The sequence below is a fragment of the Notolepis coatsorum genome, assembly GCF_963971535.1.
Source record: "Notolepis coatsorum genome assembly, chromosome: 5".
Taxonomy (NCBI): domain Eukaryota; kingdom Metazoa; phylum Chordata; class Actinopteri; order Aulopiformes; family Paralepididae; genus Notolepis; species Notolepis coatsorum.
In genome coordinates, this window is record NC_140169.1 from 5,886,783 (window position 1) to 5,906,782 (window position 20,000).

At 44.0% G+C, this 20,000-nt stretch overlaps 1 protein-coding gene across 1 annotated transcript in view; it reads right to left on the reverse strand.

The window, feature by feature from the left end:
- The window catches only part of dpp10 (dipeptidyl peptidase like 10), a gene marked incomplete at its 3' end in the record, with an annotated part of 1,190,700 nt that overhangs the window by 587,864 nt on the left and 582,836 nt on the right, over nucleotides 1-20,000 (reverse strand). Inside the window, exon 3 of the mRNA XM_084314814.1 lies at nucleotides 7,486-7,600. Coding sequence (XP_084170940.1) covers nucleotides 7,486-7,600 — 115 coding nt within the window. The remainder of the gene's footprint in view (nucleotides 1-7,485; nucleotides 7,601-20,000) is intronic.

The following is a 20,000-nucleotide window of genomic DNA, read 5'->3' on the forward strand; positions in this document are numbered from 1 at the left end:
AACAATTTGACAATCAATTTTTAACACTTTAACTCGTCATTCCCCGCCATGCTCAAGTTGCCGCGGACGCCGTAACTCGTCTTTGATATCAATATTTCAAAAATCTGTGATCGGAATCATATTTCCCCTCTGCAGCCTTGACACACAGTTCTGATCTCCTCTCAATCCTCTAGCGGTTCAAGAGCGCCATCTGGTGGCCGATCGGCAGATCGAAACCGGATGTCAACCTTTAACCCGGCAGGACTCACTCCATATGTGGTCCGGGCACTCGCTAATGTTAGAGAGACTCAGTCTTCACACAGTGAACATCGATCGGTGGAAATAACTCGAAAAAACAACATGATTTGGACGTATATACTATTATACAACCTGGAAATAGATCGGGTATTTCGACATCCCATAATGGAAAACTGTCTCTGATCGCCCAACGGCCCAAGGAGACTGGGGTGAGTTTTAGCGTGTAGTATTACCGTGTTCGATATAAACTGCTATGATGAACATATGACCCACATTAGATGAATGGTATAACGTTGCCCACGGAATTATAAACGACCCCTCGCCCATCCGGTCAACATCAGATGACGTGTAGTAACTTCCAGAACCACATCCAGTTGAAATTTATTATCTGGCACAGATCGCTATCAAACTGTATTTCATCATCAATATAATGCATTTGGGGCTATAAATCACGTTCTGGAGAAAGCTGCAGAAAGAGATAAAAACATACTTATACTTTAGACCATATTTTAGTATGAATATGTGAATGAAAAAGTTTAACGTTCATACACCCTGAACAATACATATAGGACATTGAATGGGCCCTAATAATGGCAATCTAGCAATAGAATTTAAAGAAGGGGAACTTCTCCATAGACAAATAGAGCTGGCAAGGGATGGTATATCATGAATTTAACCTTGGCAGTTAAAGTGTTAAAATCACAACAACAACAACAAAAAACAACAAAAGAAAACACCAACAACAACAAAAATCAACCACAACAAAGAAAAAACTCAAATCAGCTCAATTGCCAACACCAACTCATCTTCCATTACAGAGCACAACACTCCTTTATGTGCCCATATATCAGTGAACTGATCTAGGTTGTTCAATGCTCTATAATAATTCAAATCTATGCTCAGTCTGGCTTTGATAATTTTTCTGAACAGACATACAGCATCATGATCCAAGATCTGTTCTATCTTATTCCTCCTACTGAGATACACAGCCATCTTTGCTCTCCCTAAAATTAAATAAAAAAGGTGACACTTGCTTTTTTCCTTTCTACAGTATTTAAAACCTAAAATGTACCTCTCTTTCGAGAACACCTCTTCACCGGACTGAAAAAGTCTCTCTAGTAACCCTAGCAGAGGCAGCAGCCTGGAACAGTCCAGAAAACAGTGGAAAACTGTTTCCCTTTGCGCACAAAAAGGACAGTCGTGTGAGACGTTAGGGTTCAATATGGAAATAAAATAATTGACAGCCACTATGCCATGTAAAACCCTCCACTGCAGATCGCCAATTCTTTTGAATAATGGTGGTTTGTACAGTGCTCGCCACTCTGGTTTCACCTCATCACTGAGACCAAGGTGCGCTCTCCAGGGAGTGTCACCTCTCCCGTTGAGCTTCTCCTTGTGGAGAACCTTGACTAACAGTCTGTACAAACATTTTCCATCAACCTCGTCAAAAAACACACCAGAAACATCTCCCATTGCTAAAAGAGGCCCTGTGCAATTTTTTAAATCAGGCTGCAGCTTAAACGTAGGAAACATATCCTCATCACTAGGACGAAGAGACCCGTTTTTAAACTCTGTCAACATGCAACGTTCTATCTCACTGAGCCCTTGTTTCCATTTTCCCAGCATCATGCTGACCGTCCTGATGGATTTCACTCCCAAGCGTCAAGCAAGAGCAGCAGCATTGTCCATGTTCGCTCCTGTCAATTCCACAACATGGCCCAGTGTGGTGATATTTGACCTGCAGAGCTGCCCGGAAAGTGTCAGACCTGGCCCACCAGCTACGTCCAAGCATGCTCCCAGCACAACTGGCTCCTTCAAAAGCCAGAACAGTGATTTTGAGTAATCCAGCGGTCCTTTATCAAACAAACTCCATGTTTTAAAAAGTACACGGTAAAAAACAGGTAGAACATTTAACCGAGCACCGCTAAAATCCATCAAAAACTGAGAATTCGACAGTCCCAGTCCCCCAAGCTGTTGCAGTATGGCACAAGCCACCGGCCTCCACACCAAGTCTTTTGGTCCATAAAAAGTATCGAAAAGTTGCACCCCTACTGCACAGATGCACAAGACCCTGCCCACCCTCCTCCTTGGGCAAATACAAAACACTCTGGGGCACCCAGTGCAGCTTGTCCCAGAAAAAATCTAAAAAACAAGCTTGAATTTTAGGGAGAAGGTCTATTGCGGGATCAACACATATCAAACGATGCCACAGTTTAGAAGACACTAGGTTATTGATTACCAGAACACGGCCCCTATACGACATGTTTGGTACAATCCACTTCCATTTCTTTAAACGGCCTTGAGCTATTTCCAGTACATTTTCCCAGTTTTTTCGTTTAAAAGTCTCATCCCCTAAAAAAAATCCCAGATATTTGAAACCTCCCTTTTTCCAATGCAGGCCCCCTGGTAAAGTGAGTCTGCTGCACAACGTACCCACCATGAGTGCTTCGCTCTTCCCCCAATTGACCGTAGCCGATGAAATCAAAACAAAACGTCCCATATTTTCAACTAACACATTGATGTCCTCTTGTTTATTTATAAAAATAACCAAGTCATCTGCATATGCTGAAAGCTTAAAAGGTGCAATGCACCCAGGGACACTTACCCCCGAGATACCTGCCCTGAGCCTGTGTAGCAGGGGTTCAAATGCCAGGGAATACAGCATTCCCGACAAAGAACACCCCTGCCTAATACCCCTCTGGATTTTAAAAGGAGCACTCAAACCACCATTAATCTTAAGCACACTCTCAATGTTACTGTACAAAGCATTGATCTTGGCTATGAGACCTGGGCTGAAACCAAAGGCCTCTAGAGTTTTCCACAAGTACTGGTGTTCAACCCTGTCAAAAGCCTTTTCCTGATCTATGGAAATAAGACCAGTTTCCAAACCCAATGCACTAGAGATGTCCAAAAAATCCCGAATCAGAAAAACATTGTCACTGACCAACCTGTCAGGCACACAATAGGTCTGGTCACGATGGATCAACTGCCCCATTACCTCTCTCAGCCTGGTAGCTAGCACCTTAGAGAGGAGCTTGTATTCTGTACACAAAAGTGAGACAGGTCTCCAGTTCTTAATCTCCATTAAGTCTCCCTTCTTTGGCAACAGTGTGAGTACTGCCCTTCTGCAGCTCAGCGGCAGCTGCCCTCCAATAAGACTGTCTCTGAGCACCATCAGGAGATCTTCCCCCAACACTGCCCACATGGTCTTATAGAACTCTACAGGTAATCCGTCTATACCCGGAGCTTTCCCATTTTCCATGCTCTGCAGGGCAGTATTGAGCTCATCAAGAGACACATCCACATCCAGCTCTGCACTGGACTCTTTCTCTACCTTTGGTCGGCCTTCATAGAAACCATGAGATTCCTCCTGCACCTCTCCAAGTTCAGACTGGAAGAGGCTACTATAAAAACCCACAGCATGCCTCCTGATGTCAGTGGACTCAGACAGTATCTGACCTGTGTCTGAGCGCATGCTGTGGATGAGCCTCTTCTGCCCATTCTTGCGCTCCAGACCGAAAAAGAAACGGGAAGATGCATCCATCTCTGAGATGTTTCTGAAACGTGACCTCACCAGAGCACCCTGTGCTGAAATACCTAACAGGTCAGCCAGAGCAGACTTTTTAACTTTGAGAGCTCCAATATGGCCTCGATCTCCTGTGGATTCTGCTAGCTTTTGAAGCTCCTCCACATCAATCTCCAGAGCCTTCATAGATCTGGCGATATCCCTAGTAACATTTAGAGTGTACTGTTGGCAGAACTGCTTAATTTTGCACTTCCCCACATCCCACCACTGCTGTAGTGAGATAAAACTGGCATTTGTCTGCTTATGAACCTTCCATAAGAAGGTAAACGCGTCCCTAAAATTTGTATCAGTTAAAAGAGACGTATTAAAATGCCAGTAAGCACTTTGTGGCTTTACACACTTGATAAAAACAGAACAGTACACAAGAGAATGGTCAGTAAAACCAACAGGGGTTATATAACAATTGTTAAAAACACTAAAATGGTGTTTAAAACAATAAAACCGATCAAGTCTGGCCAATGATAATAAATTATCTCTAGTGTGAACCCATGTGTATTGCCTCTGCTTTTGATGCATTCGTCTCCACACATCACTCAGCTCATACGTCTCAATCACCCTAGAGAGACGACTACGAGATGCAGAGTGAGGCTCTTGATGGTTCCTATCTAAAACGGGGTTAACAGTACAGTTAAAATCCCCTCCCAGGAATAAAAACTCTTCATTATCACAACCCTTAATAACATCAGCCAAATAATCTAAAAAACACATTCTTTCCAAACCAACATTTGGGGCATAAACAACAATAAATACCATTTTCACCTTCTCATATAACACTCTTACTTTTAAAAGACGTCCCTTTATAACCTCCTCAATCTCTCATGACTGTGGCAAAACATTTCTGGAAAATAAAATCCCCACTCCACCACTAGTACTGGTGTTATGGCTTAAAACAATTTCTCCATTCCATTCTCTTTTCCAAGCCACTGTATTATCCTCAGTACTGTGTGTCTCTTGTACAAGCATCACATCAATATTTTTTAAAACCATTAGTTGATAAAGAGATGCCCTCTTTGCATCATCTCTTGCACCATTTAAATTTAGGGTACCTACTTTAAATTCTGCCATGAGAAAATATCCAAACTGCAGGACATAAAATAATAAAAGGAGACCAGATAACTTAAACATCATTGGAGATTTTTGATATTGACCTTTGAACATGTTTCCTTAAACGATACATTTCCTGATCAGAGAAACCTTCGTCAATCTTGTCATTGCGTTTCATTAGCCACTTAGCGGACTCAACAAATAGCTTTACGTCAGGAAAAAAACTTTCCACCTTAACTGCCCTTGGACCTTTAGAACCTGTAGAAAACTTTTTATTCTAGTTAAAGAATACCCATCCCTCCTGTCAGCCTGAGACTGAGTGGGAGGCACCGCTGAAGTCACTGAAGTCAGAGTCTCCACTGTCACTGTCTACCTGCTGCTCAGGTTGGCACTCTTTTTTTGCTTTAGAGTCAGATTGACTGACCTCAGTTTTCCTTTTTTGGGACATTTTGGTAACATCAGCATCAAGTTCCATTTCCTCCTCATTTATGCTACACTCTACTTCTCCAGCAGCTGATCCAGTGCATTTGCCCAGTCTGATTATTTCTTCACCTCCGACCCCTGTCTTCTGACCTCCCACTTCTGCACCCTCCTCGACCACAGTGATTTCCTCAACAGCCTTCGCTCTTCCCTATTTCTCCACTTTTTTCCAATTAGAATTCACATTTAATCCTGCCTCCGCTACCAAACCTCTTTCTTCCTGCACCTGCTCACCCTGTTCTGCCCCCTCTACCAGGTCTACCCCCTCATCCTGCTCACCCTGTTCTGCCCCCTCTACCAGGTCCACCCCCCCCTGCACCTTCTCACCTTGTCCTGTCTTCTCCACCAGGCCTCTCCTCTCCTCCTGCACCTGCTCACCCTGTCCTGTATTCTCCACCAGGCCCCCCCCTCCCCCTTCTCACCTTTTCCTGTCTTCTCCACCAGGCCTCTCCTCTCCTCCTGCACCTGCTCACCCTGTCCTGTATTCTCCACCAGGCCCCCCCCTCCCCCTTCTCACCTTGTCCTGTCTTCTCCACCAGGCCCCTCCTCTCCCCCTTCTCACCTTGTCCTGTCTTCTCCACCAGGCCTCTCCTCTCCTCCTGCACCTGCTCACCCTGTCCTGTCTTCTCCACCAGGCCCCACCCTCCCCCTGCACCTGCTCACCCTGTCCTGTCTTCTCCACCAGGCCCCACCCTCCCCCTCCCCCTGCACCTTCTCACCTTGTCCTGTCTTCTCCACCAGGCCTCTCCTCCTGCACCTGCTTACCCTGTTCTACTCCCTCCACCAGGCCTCTCCCCCCCCCCCTGCACCTTCTCACCATGTCTTGTCTTCTCCACCAGACCTTCTCCTGTTCCTTTCCTCCCAGAGGTTCTCTCTCGACCCTTGTTGGTGCTCGAGCCACTTGGACCTGCCCTGGGTGATGGCGGTGTTTGATCAGACGACCTAGGCCTCTTAGTAGGACAGGACCTAATCATATGACCTTCCATCCCACATCCAAAGCATTTCATCGTGTCTGAAGTTATATAAATAGTATAATCAAAGTCATCCACTCTAAAATTCATGGATAAATTCAGATCACTTTTTTCATTTTTCAAAATCATGAAAACCTGTCTTCTGAAAGATAACACATGCTTTAACAGAGGGGATCTACAACCCAGATAAATCATTTTCACTGGGGAAACTATATGTCCGTGTCTAGCCAGTTCCCTTTCCAGGACCTCATTTCTGATGAAAGGAGGAACATTGGAAATTATTATTCTTTGTGCAGGACTTACTAGTGGAAACACGGGGGTAAAAGTGTCTTGGATTACCACTCCCTGCTCCACAACCAAATTCACTTTATCTACACAATCCAAAAAAATTACAACTGCATTATTCATCCGCGATGCAGATTTCACGCTATCATGACCCACAATAGCCCCAACTGCAAGCCTGCACTCTTCTACGGTGCAATTCAGTCTCGGGGAGAGCTTTATAGCGTGTCTGCGCGTCAGACGCTCCAAACTCATAGCTGCGGGCAGCATGCCTACCAGCAGAACTGGTGGCTGCTACTCGCTCCAAAACACACCAAACACTAAACGAACAACACTGACAAAAGACAAACAAAACGTACATATATAATAGACACACAGATAGAAGATAGAAATAACTTTCAGAAAGTTTTAACTCACGTGAACCGCTCAGTCAAACCTGCCCCGCTCCAACACACTCGCTCCGAAACACACGCATGCGCACAGAGAGAGAGAGAGAGAGATCGAGAGAGAGATAGAGAGAGAGAGAGAGAGAGAGAGAGAGAGAGAGAGAGAGAGAGAGAGAGAGATAGAGAGAGAAGAGAGAGAGAGAGAGAGAGAGAGAGAGAGAGAGAGAGAGAGAGAGAGAGATAGAGAGAGAGAGGGAGATATATATATAGAGAGAGAGTGTGGGGTTTTATAGAGAGATGCAGAGGAGAAAAAGACACAGAGTGGTTTCATATATTACAAAAAAAACAAAGTCGCGAAAATATAAACACTTAGATGTACCAGGTGTTAGCAGCATGACAGACAGTGTAAGTTACTGTACCTGGTGTTAGCAGCATGACAGACAATGTAAGTTACTGTACCTGGTGTTAGCAGCATGACAGACAGTGTAAGTTACTGTACCTGGTGTTAGCAAGATGACAGACAGGGTGATGAGGGAACAGACCACCAGTATGACCAGCAGGGCGATGACTATCCCCTTCCAGTTCCTCTGAGGGGGACTCCCCCCGCCCAGATCCTGCAGAGAGACAGAGACAGAGACAGAGTGAGTTTTAAAATGCCTTTATTCTGCAAATGTCTATTATGTTACTATTGTGATGTCAGATTATAGGTAGACTATGGAATATGGAAGCCGGATAGATTTCTACTGAACACACTGAGATGACATTGATATCCACCTTCGAGACGGTAAGCGCATTTCCCATAATGTTGGCGTGTTCCTTTAAGGTAAGCTAAAGCCAGTGTGAACAACAGGTGCACTGCAGGTGGTGCCATTGTCCACCTGGGACTTGCATTGCCTTCGGCTCGTAACTTTGCTGCAATAAGAATGAGTAAATGGCGCCAAACACACACGTTGACAAAGTAAAGACGCTAAATAAAAGAAAACCAAGCGATGAAATCTGCAATGAACTTATATCAAGCAACCGATATACAATACAAGCAACTGATATCCAATACAAGCAACTGATATCCAATACAAGCAACCGATATACAATACAAGCAACTGATATCCAATACAAGCAACTGATATCCAATACAAGCAACTGATATCCAATACAAGCAACTGATATCCAATACAAGCAACTGATATCCAATACAAGCAACTGATATACAATGCAAGCAGTCACAGATGATGCAGAGTGAATGTAGCGTCAGCTAATGTCAGAAATGCACTACACTTCTGTTATAAGTTAACGTGACACACATCTTGCTGAATTTTGTCTCAACCAAAGTTAGTATTTTGTTAATGTGGTCCGCTGTCAGGCTGTCAGGCATTTTGTTACTGTAATGTGGTCCGCTGTCAGGCATTTGTTCACGTGGTCTGCTGTCAGATTGTCAGGCACGTTGGAAGTGGGGGTTCACCATCTTCTCCTTACAGCACCTAGCTTTTTTCTCCCCCATAAATGTAATGCCATAAATTAGGGATGCTCGATATTGCCTTTTTTCCCGATACCGATATACCGATATTGTCCAACTCTTAATTTCCGATACCGATATCAACCGATATCACATTTTAACACTTTAATCGCCGGAAACGCCGTAACTCTTCATTGCCCGCCATGCTCATTCTGTCGAAGACGCCGTAACACGTCTTTGATATCAATATTTCAAAAATCTGTGATCGAAATCATATTTCTCCTCCGGGGACCTGAGATATACTGCTGATCTCCACTCAACTCTCTAACGGTTCAAGAGCGCCATCTGGTGGCCGATCGGCAGATCGGCCAACAGGAAGTGACGTGCCAAACAGGAAGTGCTCATCTATATTTCGTCCGGGCACTCGCGATCGTTAGCCGGACTCCATCTCGACACACTGGATAATCAATCGCTCGCCCTAACTCAATAAACAACGTTATTTGGACGTATATAGTATTATACAACCTGGAAATGGTTCATCTGGATCAACATCCCATAATCGAAAACTGTCTACTCCAAGCTGATCGTACAACGGCGCGAGGAAGATACGGTAAGATCCAGCGTTATTTTCTAATGTGTTCCATATAAACTGCTCTGATGATCATATGACCCACACTAGGTGAATGATATAACGTTGCCCACGGAATTATAAACGACCACCCGCCTATCCGGTCATCATCAGATCATACGTAGTAACTTCTAGAAGTACCTCCAGTTGAAATTTTTTGTCTGACACCGATCGCTACCAAACTGTATTCGATCATCAATATAATGCATTTGGGGCTATAAATCTAGTTCTGGAGAAAGCTGCAGAAAACGATAAAATCATACTTATACTTTAGACCATATTTTAGTATGAATATGTGAATGAAAAAGTATAACGTTGCTACACCCTGAACAATAGATATATGACATTGAATGGGCCATAATAATGTCAATTTAGCAATAGAATTAAAAAAGTTATAGCCCTGCAAAGAAGGGGCACTTCTCCATAGACAAATAGAGCTGGCTAGGGATGGTAAATTATGAATTTAACCATGGCGATCAAAGTGTTAATGCTGATATCGGCCGATAATATCGGTAGGCCGATAATATCGGACATCATTTATATAGAAATGTAAAAAAATAAAAATACAAAAAAATAATAATAATTTAAAACCGATACCGATATTTTCCGATATCACATTTTAATGCCGATATCGGCCGATAATATCGGTAGGCCGATAATATCGGACATCCCTACCATAAATATAACTGGGCTGAATGTGCTGAATCTGGCATTTATTACAGTAAATCATGTAGTAAGCTGTAAGGTCCCCCAATTGGGGGGCCCTGCTGTTTTTATCATAAATCCATCAATAGAGACCGTATTAGATCCCCACGTGGGTTATCATTGGAAAGCCACACCCATTGGCTACAACCCTGTCCAAAATCTTTCGAGATCGCCAAATGATTGACGAAGTTAGAGCCCGGGGAGTCGGGGGTGGTAATGTGTACTTTGGCGCACGCCTCACATATCGGCATGTAACCCGAGAACCGCTGAACGGATTATGTCGCCTCAAACGGCAATCGACAGGCAACGAATAGGGCTTTAATTCTATATGTATATATTGTATTACAAGAAATGCACACCCGAGCCGCTAGAGGTCAGCAAAGTGGCGCGTTGCGAATCGTCCTCAAGAGGGCCCACATGTGAAAAATAAATAAGAATTGATCGAAAAAAAATGCTAATTATATCTATTTTATCCTGCCATATGAGGAGCAATCAGCGCGGCTGCAAGAGATCACCTCATCAAGCATTCGCTACTTCAACTGGCAGATCCCGTCATCCGACGTCGCAGTGTTAAACTGCCTACCGAGGTACGACGACGCTACCTGAAGACCAGCTGTAACTACCCCTGTTTATGCTTTCCCTAACCTTCTGTTTCTTGTGCCCCAGGACTTCGCTCCAGCGCCCTTCCACCCTGACGTCTCGAGCCCCAGCGTCCTTCCACCCTGACGTCTCGAGCCAAGCAAAGAGGACTCCTGCTCGCTCTCAAGCGCAAGACCCTGTCCTCTCTCTCTCACTGCCGACAGCTGCACTGAAGTGCACCTGCTCTCATTCTTCTCCCCCCCAAGAACATTATAACCTCTGTGTTGTTCACATTCCTGTTTCACATTCCTGTTATACTCTGCTTGGTTGGGAAGAATAATTAAAGAACCCTAAACCGCTCCATTCTCTCCTCCTGTGTTTTGCTATTGGGCTCCGCAAGACCCCCATCCTCACAGGGGTGGGGGGGGTCGTTTTTCTATGCTTCGATCGCCACCAACGGCATACATTACACAGTACATTACAGACACACACTGAGATCGCAGGGAAAAGATTATCGGATCAACGCAAGATTTATAACATATAGTCCTTACCTTGTCTATGATGTACTGCAAAAAGAATAATCAAATTATCTGATCAACATTCCAAATACCGATCGTGATCGTGTGTCCAATGTTATCCACCATTGCACATGAACGGGCAGGCGGGGACCCTCGTCGATGCCATCCCTATAAACGCTTGTTTTGCCGGAGTGTTTAGACCCCGCCCCCACGCCACAGCTCTGCAGAGAAAACAACATTGTTTCAAATGGAGTGCAATAGCGTCCGCAAAGCGTTAGGCGGCGGTATTGGCCATTTGCGATCTCAGAGCCATTTCCAATGATAACATCAGGCTGGATGGATGAATTATGAATGGATATAGCGAATAAAAGAAATAACGATTAAAACCCGACTTTTCTCGGGTTTGGCGCTCAAGCGATGGCGAGTTAACCCGACTTATCTCGGGTCTGGCGTCCATTGTGTTAAGGAACATTTACTGTAAATATGCCAGTTTAGCCAGGTTGGCAAATTTTCAACTGTAGTCTCTGGGGCAGGTGACATGAGCACTACAATAATTAAAACACAGTAGGAATCAGTAGGTTACAAGCCTGCTGATAAATGACAATACACTAAAATACATTAAAATACATCACAACCCCTCAGTAAAAATTATCGCACACTTGACCATCTCTCAACCATGATTTTAAGTTAGATTTAAATGATCAGCCTGTGATCTGATGTTTCCACTTTTATTTAGAGTATGATTCTGAATCCAGACCTCCATGGGTTAATGATTTTGATGTCAATTGATCATTCTTATTGTTATTTTGTTCTCAACGGATTCCACTATGTAATGAATAAAGATTTTCAACTGGAATATGTCATTCATCGAGATCTAGGATGTGTCGTTTAAGTGTTGTGATCCATATGTTGTGGTGGATTATGCCGTGGGCCAAATGGACATTGTATGTATCAGATGGAGATAAAACAATTGGAATATTATTTTTGGAATACTCCCGATCACAGGTAAGAATGATCTGACATACATTTTTGCTTGATCCTGCAATGCTTTTACACCAATCGGGCTGATAACCGTTTTTAGTGTGCAATACGAATGCCATTACTGACAATCAAATAATCAGAAACGACCCCCCCCCCCCCCCTTTCATGCATTCATGATGGAACATAATACCTATGATATAGATTTGATTTTGGGATAATAGCGTATACAGACAAGAAATTCCTGGTGAGTTATTTTTTACATATTGAACGATAGATAGGTGATGTCAAATGGGCCATAGTATTGTATCCATAGCTAAAATATAGAATATAGTTATAGCTCTACAAACAAGGTGACTCAGTCCTATTTTTTTAAGCGTGGCAATGCAACCACAGATGCAAGCCATTCTGAAGAAGGTGTGTTCACACCGAAACGTCATATGATTACAGGCTGCCAATAAATTTGGAAAAACCTGGAGTGCGTGCCTGGACATTGTTTCCCTATTTTTTATGTATGATATCAGAGGTTACAGCACCCAGTGTCAAGGCTAAGAGAATCATTAAAGACTCCAGTCACCCGAACAACTGCCTCTTTGAACTGCTGCGGTCAGGCAAGCGATACCGGAGTCTCAAGGCGAGCACAGAAAGACTCAGAAGAAGCTTCTATCCCCAGGCCATCAGACTGCTAAACGAACAATGAACACTACACAACAACAACCACCAAACGCACATAGCACACACATCCACACGCACACACTCACTTTAAACAGACACACTGTAGCACCCACTCCACACACTTTATAGCACACACCCACTTTAAACAAACACACTGTAGCACCCACTCCCCACACTTTATATTTATTGATGAAGGATTGCACTACAACTCGTACACCTTACTGTAAATTGTACCTAAATTGTACCTCATCCCATTTCTGCTTGCACTATATAGTACTGTACATTAGTACACTGCATAGTATTGTATATTATATGGTAACTCAGAACATTGTACATATGTCTATACCGAACACTGTGACCTCATTTTCTTCTTCTAAATTACATGCTATACTATGTTATTTGATACTATCTTGTCTAGCACAGTCTCTGGAGCGTAACAGTAAGAAGCATTTTGTATGAAAGTATTCTGTACTTCTGTATGACAACTATTAAAGAAACTTGAAACAAGTCTAGTGAGGTGAGCGCGTTCTACTACTTTTTTCAAATGCAACCACAGGGGCATGGCTAATCCCCGGCAGTCAATGAGTTAACATCTACATTCTCAGTACTAGCTAACGTTATGCAGGAAGAGTAGCTACACATGACGGCAGCAGCGAACTTCCCCTAAACTACCTTCAGTTCCCTCTCTGGTCCTGTTCTCTCTGGTGTGATGAATAGTATTGTGGTGATGTGTAGCTTATTGATATTGTGGAAACTATTTTCAGACTTGAGAGCAGTTAATTGACTTTGTAGTCATTAAAAAAGGTAAGTCATTAATGGTAATATCTGTATTTACAAAGGTAAGTTATGTTGAAAGCAAATGACATTTACCCATTGATTGACAGATACTAATATAAATCACGTTTTAGTCTCAGCAATCGTTTGAAAGAAACCTCTTCAACCCTGTCATTCTTCCTGCAGAGCTTATAATTCAACAACATTAAGGTTGACATTTAATTCTCCTCTTCAGACAGTATGTCACACTAAAAATACTAAAACATACAAACAATGACAAACACCCCCCTCTAGTGGCCAAAAACAATATAGAGATAAAGTGCCAGGGGGGGGGGGGGAGAGAGAGATAGAGAGAGAGAGAGAGAGAGAGAGAGAGAGAGAGAGAGAGAGAGCGAGAGAAGAGAGAGAGAGAGAGAGAGAGAGGAGAGAGAGAGAGAGAGAGAGAAGAGAGAGAGAGAGAGAGAGAGAGAGAGAGAGAGAGAGAGAGAGAGAGAGAGAGAGAGAGATAACCTCCTAGTCCACCACGTGTACAGCAGCGTGGCTACATGAGTAGAGCTCCGGACTCATGATCGGAAGATCACCGGTTCGAGTCCGGTCAAGGTTTCCTGCCATTGCCCTTGCCCAAGGTACTGGCATTACAGCTGGAGTTGGTCCCTTGACCAAGGTACTGGCATTACAACTGGAGTTGGTCCCTTGACAAAGGTAATGGCGCATTACAACTGGAGTTGGTCCCTTGACAAAGGTACTGGCATTACAGCTGGAGTTGGTCCCTTGACCAAGGTACTGGCATTACAACTGGAGTTGGTCCCTTGACAAAGGTACTGGCATTACAACTGGAGTTGGTCCCTTGACAAAGGTACTGGCATTACAACTGGAGTTGGTCCCTTGACCAAGGTACTGGCATTACAACTGGAGTTGGTCCCTTGACCAAGGTACTGGCATTACAACTGGAGTTGGTCCCTTGACCAAGGTACTGGCGCATCACAACTGGAGTTGGTCCCTTGACAAAGGTAATGGCGCATTACAACTGGAGTTGGTCCCTTGACAAAGGTAATGGCGCATTACAACTGGGAGTTGGTCCCTTGACCAAGGTAATGGCGCATTACAACTGGAGTTGGTCCTTGACCAAGGTAATGGCGCATTACAACTGGAGTTGGTCCCTTGACCAAGGTACTGGCATTACAACTGGAGTTGGTCCCTTGACCAAGGTTATGGCGCATTACAACTGGAGTTGGTCCCTTGACCAAGGTTATGGCGCATTACAACTGGAGTTGGTCCTTGACCAAGGTAATGGCGCATTACAACTGGAGTTGGTCCCTTGACCAAGGTTATGGCGCATTACAACTGGAGTTGGTCCCCTTGACCAAGGTACTGGCATTACAACTGGAGTTAGTCCCTTGACCAAGGTACTGGCATCACAACTGGAGTTGGTCCGTGGGCGCCTCACTGTGTGGCTAAACCACTGCTCCTAAATAGTTAGGATGAGTCAAATAACAATAAATTGGAAGCCTCTAGTGTGGACTTTACACACTAACTAATGGTGCGACAGTGGCTCTGGAGGTAGAGCAGTCGTCTGCCAATCCGGAGGTTCCCAGTTCGATTCCCGCTTCTCCCGGGCATCGTGCCGAAATGTCATTGAGCAAGACACTTAACCCCAAATTGCTCCTGACGAGCAGAGTGGCACCTTGCAGGGTTGCCTCTGTCGTCGGTGTGTGAATGTGTGAGTGAATGGGTAAAATGTGAGGAACACAATTGTAAAGCTCTTTGGATACAACAAGTAGTTACTGAGTCTATCGTGTGGACCTCACACCAGTGGCGGCCCCGTACATTCTTCTCCATGGGGGGCGCTATACCAAACATTTTGCAAACATGTACCACGCATTGGCGAATATTTAATTGGGTACAACTGTCACCATTGCCATCAATCAATTATGATCACAGTCAGTCAAATGCAGCCAATATGCCCTACACAATCAGAGAGAGTGAGAGAGAGAGAGATAGATAGAGAGAGAGAGAGAGAGAGAGAGAGAGAGAGAGAGAGAGAGAGAGAGAGAGAGAGAGAGAGAGAGAGAGAGAGCGAGAGAGAGAGAGAGCGAGCAAGAGAGAGAGCGAGCGAGAGAGAGAGAGATATCGCAACTCTACCTTGTTGTTGTTAAGTTGAAACGCACAGTGGTCCAGCAGGCAGAAGGGCTTGATAAAGTATATCCACTCCACTGTCCAGACTGTGTTGATGTCCATGCATGTCCACACTGCAATCCATATAGCTTATTGTTAGCCAAGTTAGCCAACAAGTACTCTGTGAGTGACGAGCTGTGTCTTTGCCCATTTCCTTGTCAAACAGCCTGCAAACTACCTGACGTTCTATCGCCCTGCTCTAAGACAAACTCTAACCTTAACCAACTTTGAAAGAGTGCCTAAGCTTAACCGTCGAAATAACTTGCCGTCACGCTGTAAGACAAATAGCTGCATCTCACAACAACACAAGTTACACAACAGAAATTGGCGTTGGCCAATCAGAGAGCGTCTCCGCGAAATGCGGCTACGAAAAAAATAACTGACGTCGGCCAATCAGAGAGCGTCTCCGCGAAATGCGGCTACGGAAATTATAGACGCTGCTAAGGCTGCTGGCTTAGACCGCTTCAAATCGCACCCGGCTTCCATCATAAACATCATATTTCAACGCACAGCGCGTTACGCACTGATTGGCTGCGACGGATACAGCGATGAAACAGTGCACGGCGTGCACGCACACTCAGAGCGCTATTGCGTCTAGCCCGAGACGAGAGAAATACGGCTAGGAGAAATGCGGCTACAGACAGTGAGTCACTTCCTGTTCAGGAAAACGATTATTTATATTTGATATATTAACGTTATATTGTGCATTGGAAACACAAACATACTTAAAATGAGTAAATATTATTCATTTTAAACATGTTTATATTATTTATAGGGCTATAAAACAAAAAACAAAACAAAAATATTTCTTGTTCTTCTCTCTTTTAACCAGGGTTAAGCAGGGGGGTCGGCGCCCGAGCGCCCCTAGTGGCCAGCCGCCACTGCCTCACACTCTAACTAGTAGTTAGAAAGCCTCTGGTGTGGACTTTATACCCTAACTAGTAGTTCCTAAGCCTCTAGTATGGAGTTAGGCATAGCTTGTGCAGACCCATATCTATCTGAATGGGGAGTCATTTAAAATCAGCAACCCCCCCCCCCCCCCGTTTTAGATGTTTTCATAGATAAATGGAAAATTAAACTTCTGTGAGCATCCATTTGAACATTTCAACACAACACTTTCCAGTGAAAGCCGTGGTGTTGACAGCCTTGACACCCGTTTACTGCGTCCTACCGACACCGTCAAGGCCAGGGAGATTTCCTGCAAGCTGTGAAATGTCAGCAGGCATTTGCAGAGAGAAAAACCTAGAAGTACATCTTATTTTGCTGAAGGAATAATGATACATTCATAGAGCCAAGGTTTTAGAGTCAGAGGAGAAGAGGCGGTGGAGAGCTCAGTGTAAGTCTTGGGGGAAAAAGAAGAAAGAAACTCAATATCTCACGATTTGATGGGTGAGCTGTATTTTTTGTATGGTTGAATGAAAATCACTTTTGGCAGAAAGCTTCTCTTTGAATTTCACTCACATGGAGAAAAATATGGGTCTCCAGCGAGAGCCAGCAATCAGGCTCTCTGATGCCGAGAGTACAGCTGTGTGTCAGGAGGATCATCGGTGAACAGCCATGTGAGCCCACGGCTCCACTCCCCACACAAAATAGGACAGAAAGGGCCAAAGGTTATACTGGCTGTAGAGAGAGACCACGCGAGTGGCCAAAGAGAACGAGATGATCTGAAAGGGTTATTGACATTTACCAACACTTTTCTCTTTCTCTCTCTCTCTTTCGAACACACACACACACACACACACACACACACACACACACACACACACACACACACACACACACACACACACACACACACACACACACACACACACACACACACACACACACACACACACACACACACACACACACACACACACACACACACAGAGACACATAGCTTTCTCTAATATGTCTACGTCATTCCCAATCATATCTATCTCTAAGTCATTATCCATATATCTCATCATATCTATAATTCATATCATGTATGTCAATGCTCCACTTAGTTTTCTCAACTCTCCTGTATAAATACTTTGTTAGCTCATCATTCTACACAGATCTAGGCTATAGGGCCACTGCTGTAACCTAGGTCTCATGTTGTTCTACAGATATCTAGGCTATAGGGCCACTGCTGTAACATAGGTCTCTCCATGTTGTTCTACACAGATCTAGGCTATAGGCCCACTGCTGTAACATAGGTCTCTCCATGTTGTTCTACACAGATCTAGGCTATAGGGCCACTGCTGTAACATAGGTCTCTCCATGTTGTTCTACACAGATCTAGGCTATAGGGCCACTGCTGTAACATAGGTCTCTCCATGTTGTTCTACACAGATCTAGGCTATAGGGCCACTGCTGTAACCTAGGTCTCTCCATGTTGTTCTACAGATATCTAGGCTATAGGGCCACTGCTGTAACCCAGGTCTCTCCATGTTGTTCTACACAGATCTAGGCTATAGGCCCACTGCTGTAACCTAGGTCTCTCCATGTTGTTCTACACAGATCTAGGCTATAGGGCCACTGTTGTAACCTAGGTCTCTCCATGTTGTTCTACACAGATCTAGGCTATAGGCCCACTGCTGTAACATAGGTCTCATGTTGTTCTACACAGATCTAGGCTATAGGGCCACTGCTGTAACATAGGTCTCTCCATGTTGTTCTACACAGATCTAGGCTATAGGGCCACTGCTGTAACATAGGTCTCATGTTGTTCTACACAGATCTAGGCTATAGGCCCACTGCTGTAACATAGGTCTCATGTTGTTCTACACAGATCTAGGCTATAGGCCCACTGCTGTAACCTAGGTCTCATGTTGTTCTACACAGATCTAGGCTATAGGGCCATTGCTGTAACCTAGGTCTCTCCATGTTGTTCTACACAGATCTAGGCTATAGGGCCATTGCTGTAACCTAGGTCTCTCCATGTTGTTCTACACAGATCTAGGCTATAGGGCCACTGCTGTAACATAGGTCTCATGTTGTTCTACACAGATCTAGGCTATAGGCCCACTGCTGTAACATAGGTCTCATGTTGTTCTACACAGATCTAGGCTATAGGCCCACTGCTGTAACCTAGGTCTCATGTTGTTCTACACAGATCTAGGCTATAGGGCCACTGCTGTAACATAGGTCTCTCCATGTTGTTCTACACAGATCTAGGCTATAGGCCCACTGCTGTAACCCAGGTCTCTCCATGTTGTTCTACACAGATCTAGGCTATAGGGCCCATTGCTGTAACCTACACTGTAAAAAATAAATGTTATTTCACGGGAAATTCACTGTATTATTTTATTGTATTATTATATTAAAACGCAGCTACACAAAATGTCAGAAGTTTGGAAGCATTTTAAAATTGAAACCAAAGCCAGTCCAATATAGCCAGTTGCAATGTTTGCAAGGCAAACGTTCAACGTTATGTGACTAGAGCGAGCAAAGGAATGGGGGACGGCTGGTGCCAAACAGCTGTTTTGAATGCCTCGTTTGAATGAAGAAAGTTCAGCTGGATAACATTCGCTTTGTGATGATTTTTCATCGGCGTTTCACACAAAAATGGAGCAAATCATTACGTAAGTCGAACACTGTGAATCTATACTAAATGCGCAAAAAGATTGAAACTTTGAATATTTCTCGTATGGTGAATTTAATGCGATCCGCCACACTCGACTGGGGCTATATGATAGCGTCAATATATGAGCTACCTTGCAGCTAGCGTTAGCGTTGCCTATGTTAGCTTGCTTGGTATCTAACGCTAGCTTGGCAGACAGTGAAGTGATGCTACTGTAATGTATAGCTACGTGCCTAGCTAGCGTTAGCTAAAAGAGCCCTTGCAGGGATTCTTTTATGACTCTGCAAGCTAACTAAGCTTGTGTTGTTCGCTAACAAGCTAACTGGCATGAGGCACTTAGCTAGGTAACATTAGCTAGCTATTAATAAACCAGCTAACGTTAGCTAGCAATCTTTCTTTACCACAATATCATTTTATGTTCTTTACCTGTAATGTTATTTCACACTCCCGTTTTTTCATCAGTCTCTTTTTTGTGAAACTGAACTACGATTTAAAATGATTCTAATCTAGTTGACGTGGTCATGATTTAAGAATGGTTGTTGTTGTTTTTGTTGTTGTTACTACTGCTGCTGGGGATGTGAACGGAGGGTCTTTGTCTCGCTTCGCCAGTTTCTGACAAAAATGCGTCAAATTGGTTACTAATGTGAACGATCGGCTCGGGAAAGATCGGTATCGGCAGATACTCAAAATCACATGATCGGGATCGGATCGGGAGCAAAAAAACGCGATCGGGACATCCCTAGTTGTAATTTGTAAATGTATTTGATTTTACTGTAATTTGTAAACCATTGATGCCAGACATATACCGTTTTCTTGCAGCTTTCTTTCGTACAGTGTAGGTATCATGTTGTTCTACACATATCTAGGCTATAGGGACCATTTCTGTAACCCAGGTCTCTCCTAGAGCCATATGAAATCCGCGTTCACGGAATCGCGGAATTAACCAATAAAAATGGAATCAACTGCAAAACGTGGAATA